The sequence below is a fragment of the Polistes canadensis genome, unplaced genomic scaffold (genome assembly GCF_001313835.1).
Source record: "Polistes canadensis isolate GaletaPanama2010 unplaced genomic scaffold, ASM131383v1 scaffold_465, whole genome shotgun sequence".
Lineage (NCBI taxonomy): Eukaryota > Metazoa > Arthropoda > Insecta > Hymenoptera > Vespidae > Polistes > Polistes canadensis.
Window position 1 is genome coordinate 47,839 of NW_014570012.1, and position 1,675 is coordinate 49,513.

Genomic DNA, 1,675 nt, shown 5'->3' on the forward strand with positions numbered 1-1,675 from the left:
TTTTTTTTTTTTTTTATCTAACATTAGTTTATATATCGCGTTACACCGGAAAGTATTTCTACATGTTAAAAATAAATAAGTGGCTATTTTTCGTTTTGTTTTTTGTTTTTTGTTCAGGTTTATGCAAACCTTTCTACGAAATATCTCGAACGATTAACCCTTCTTTTGCATGATGATGGAAATTTCAATCATAATATTTAGTCAAGAAAAAAAGGTACTCAAAATCCTTGTACTGTATATTTGTTGTTGCTGGCAACTTTTTAAACGACTATTGCGTACAACAAAACGCAGTTGTCAAAAAATAGTACTAGGATTTTTTTTAAAATATTTTTCTTTTAATCTACAGCAGGGTTTCGTAGACTTTTGTCATTCACGACCCCATTTATGATTGCGAGTTTCTTGACGACCCCATACAAATATTACTGCTATCGGTGGAGATAACTTAAAACCTTCAACAAATGCACGTGTCTAGATGCTGCAAGTCCACTGTATTCCGCTAATTCTAGTGATTTTATAAAATGGTATATATAAATATTTGACATTAAAATCTCTCGCGACCCCATTTGGGGTCGCGACCCATAGTTTAAGGAGCCCTGATCTAGAGCATTAATTACATCTCCCTGATTTATTTTAAAAGAAAAGAAAAAATCATCCAAAGAAGGGTTAAACTATCTTATGTGAAATATATTTATTACAATTTTTTTTTTTTCTTTATAATAAACATAATATAATAGAAAAATGTAAATTCATAGAAGATAAAATATTGTTTTAAAACAAAAAAATGTGTTTGTTGTAGATCAAATGAATTTTATATTCATATTAAAAAATATATATTTTCATTTAACGTTTAAAAGATGCATACACATATGCAGTGGGATTAAATTATTATTGTTATTATAATATTCAACACGTGTAGGGGAAATAAGGAATTTTTCTTTTGTCACGGATAGAAATGGAGTTTATTTTTTTTTTTTTTTTTTGATAAAAGTGAATTAATATATTGTATTTTGTTGATAAGTTGCATACCTGCACGTAGAGTGACCTCGCGAGACAGTATTGTCCCAACGGAACTGGTAGCTCGACATCTGTATCTAGCGTTGTGTACCTCAGCACGAAAATCTTGAGCTAGAAACGGTGGAAAATAAAGTGTACCGTTTCCCAACAGTTGCCTGTAACAATAAAACAAAACAAAAATGTTCTGAGTTAGGTGGATTGATAATCGTAAAAAATCTTTTATCTTTTTTTTACAAACTTTCATTGAACTTTTACTTGCAAAATTGTCGATTATAATACCATTCCATTATTTTTATTTATTTTTATTTTAATTTATTTATCGAGTTGTAATAATTTAATAACGCGTTACAATGTTGAGATTCTTTTTATTAATTTATAAATATCAGTTGATACAAAATTTCATAGAGAAAAAGAAAGAACAATTTTTTTTTACGAACTTTCATTGAACTTATTTGCAAAATTGTCGATTATTATATCATTCTATTATTTTTACTTATTTTTATTTTAATTTATTTATCGAGTTGTAATAATTTAACAACGCGTTACAATGTCCAAAAAATTTAATGGAGAAAAAGAAAGAACAATATGAAATAGGAAAATCATACTCTAGAAGAACACAAAAATATATTATTATATTATTAACAACATATAACAAAATGAA

The 1,675-nt window shown here is 27.1% G+C and overlaps 1 protein-coding gene across 1 annotated transcript in view; it reads right to left on the reverse strand.

Moving 5' to 3' along the window:
• LOC106792534 (Down syndrome cell adhesion molecule-like protein Dscam2) overlaps positions 1-1,675 on the reverse strand; it is a gene marked incomplete at its 5' end in the record, with an annotated part of 55,631 nt that overhangs the window by 42,028 nt on the left and 11,928 nt on the right. The window contains one exon of the mRNA XM_014758994.1: positions 1,027-1,169. Coding sequence (XP_014614480.1) covers positions 1,027-1,169 — 143 coding nt within the window. The remainder of the gene's footprint in view (positions 1-1,026; positions 1,170-1,675) is intronic.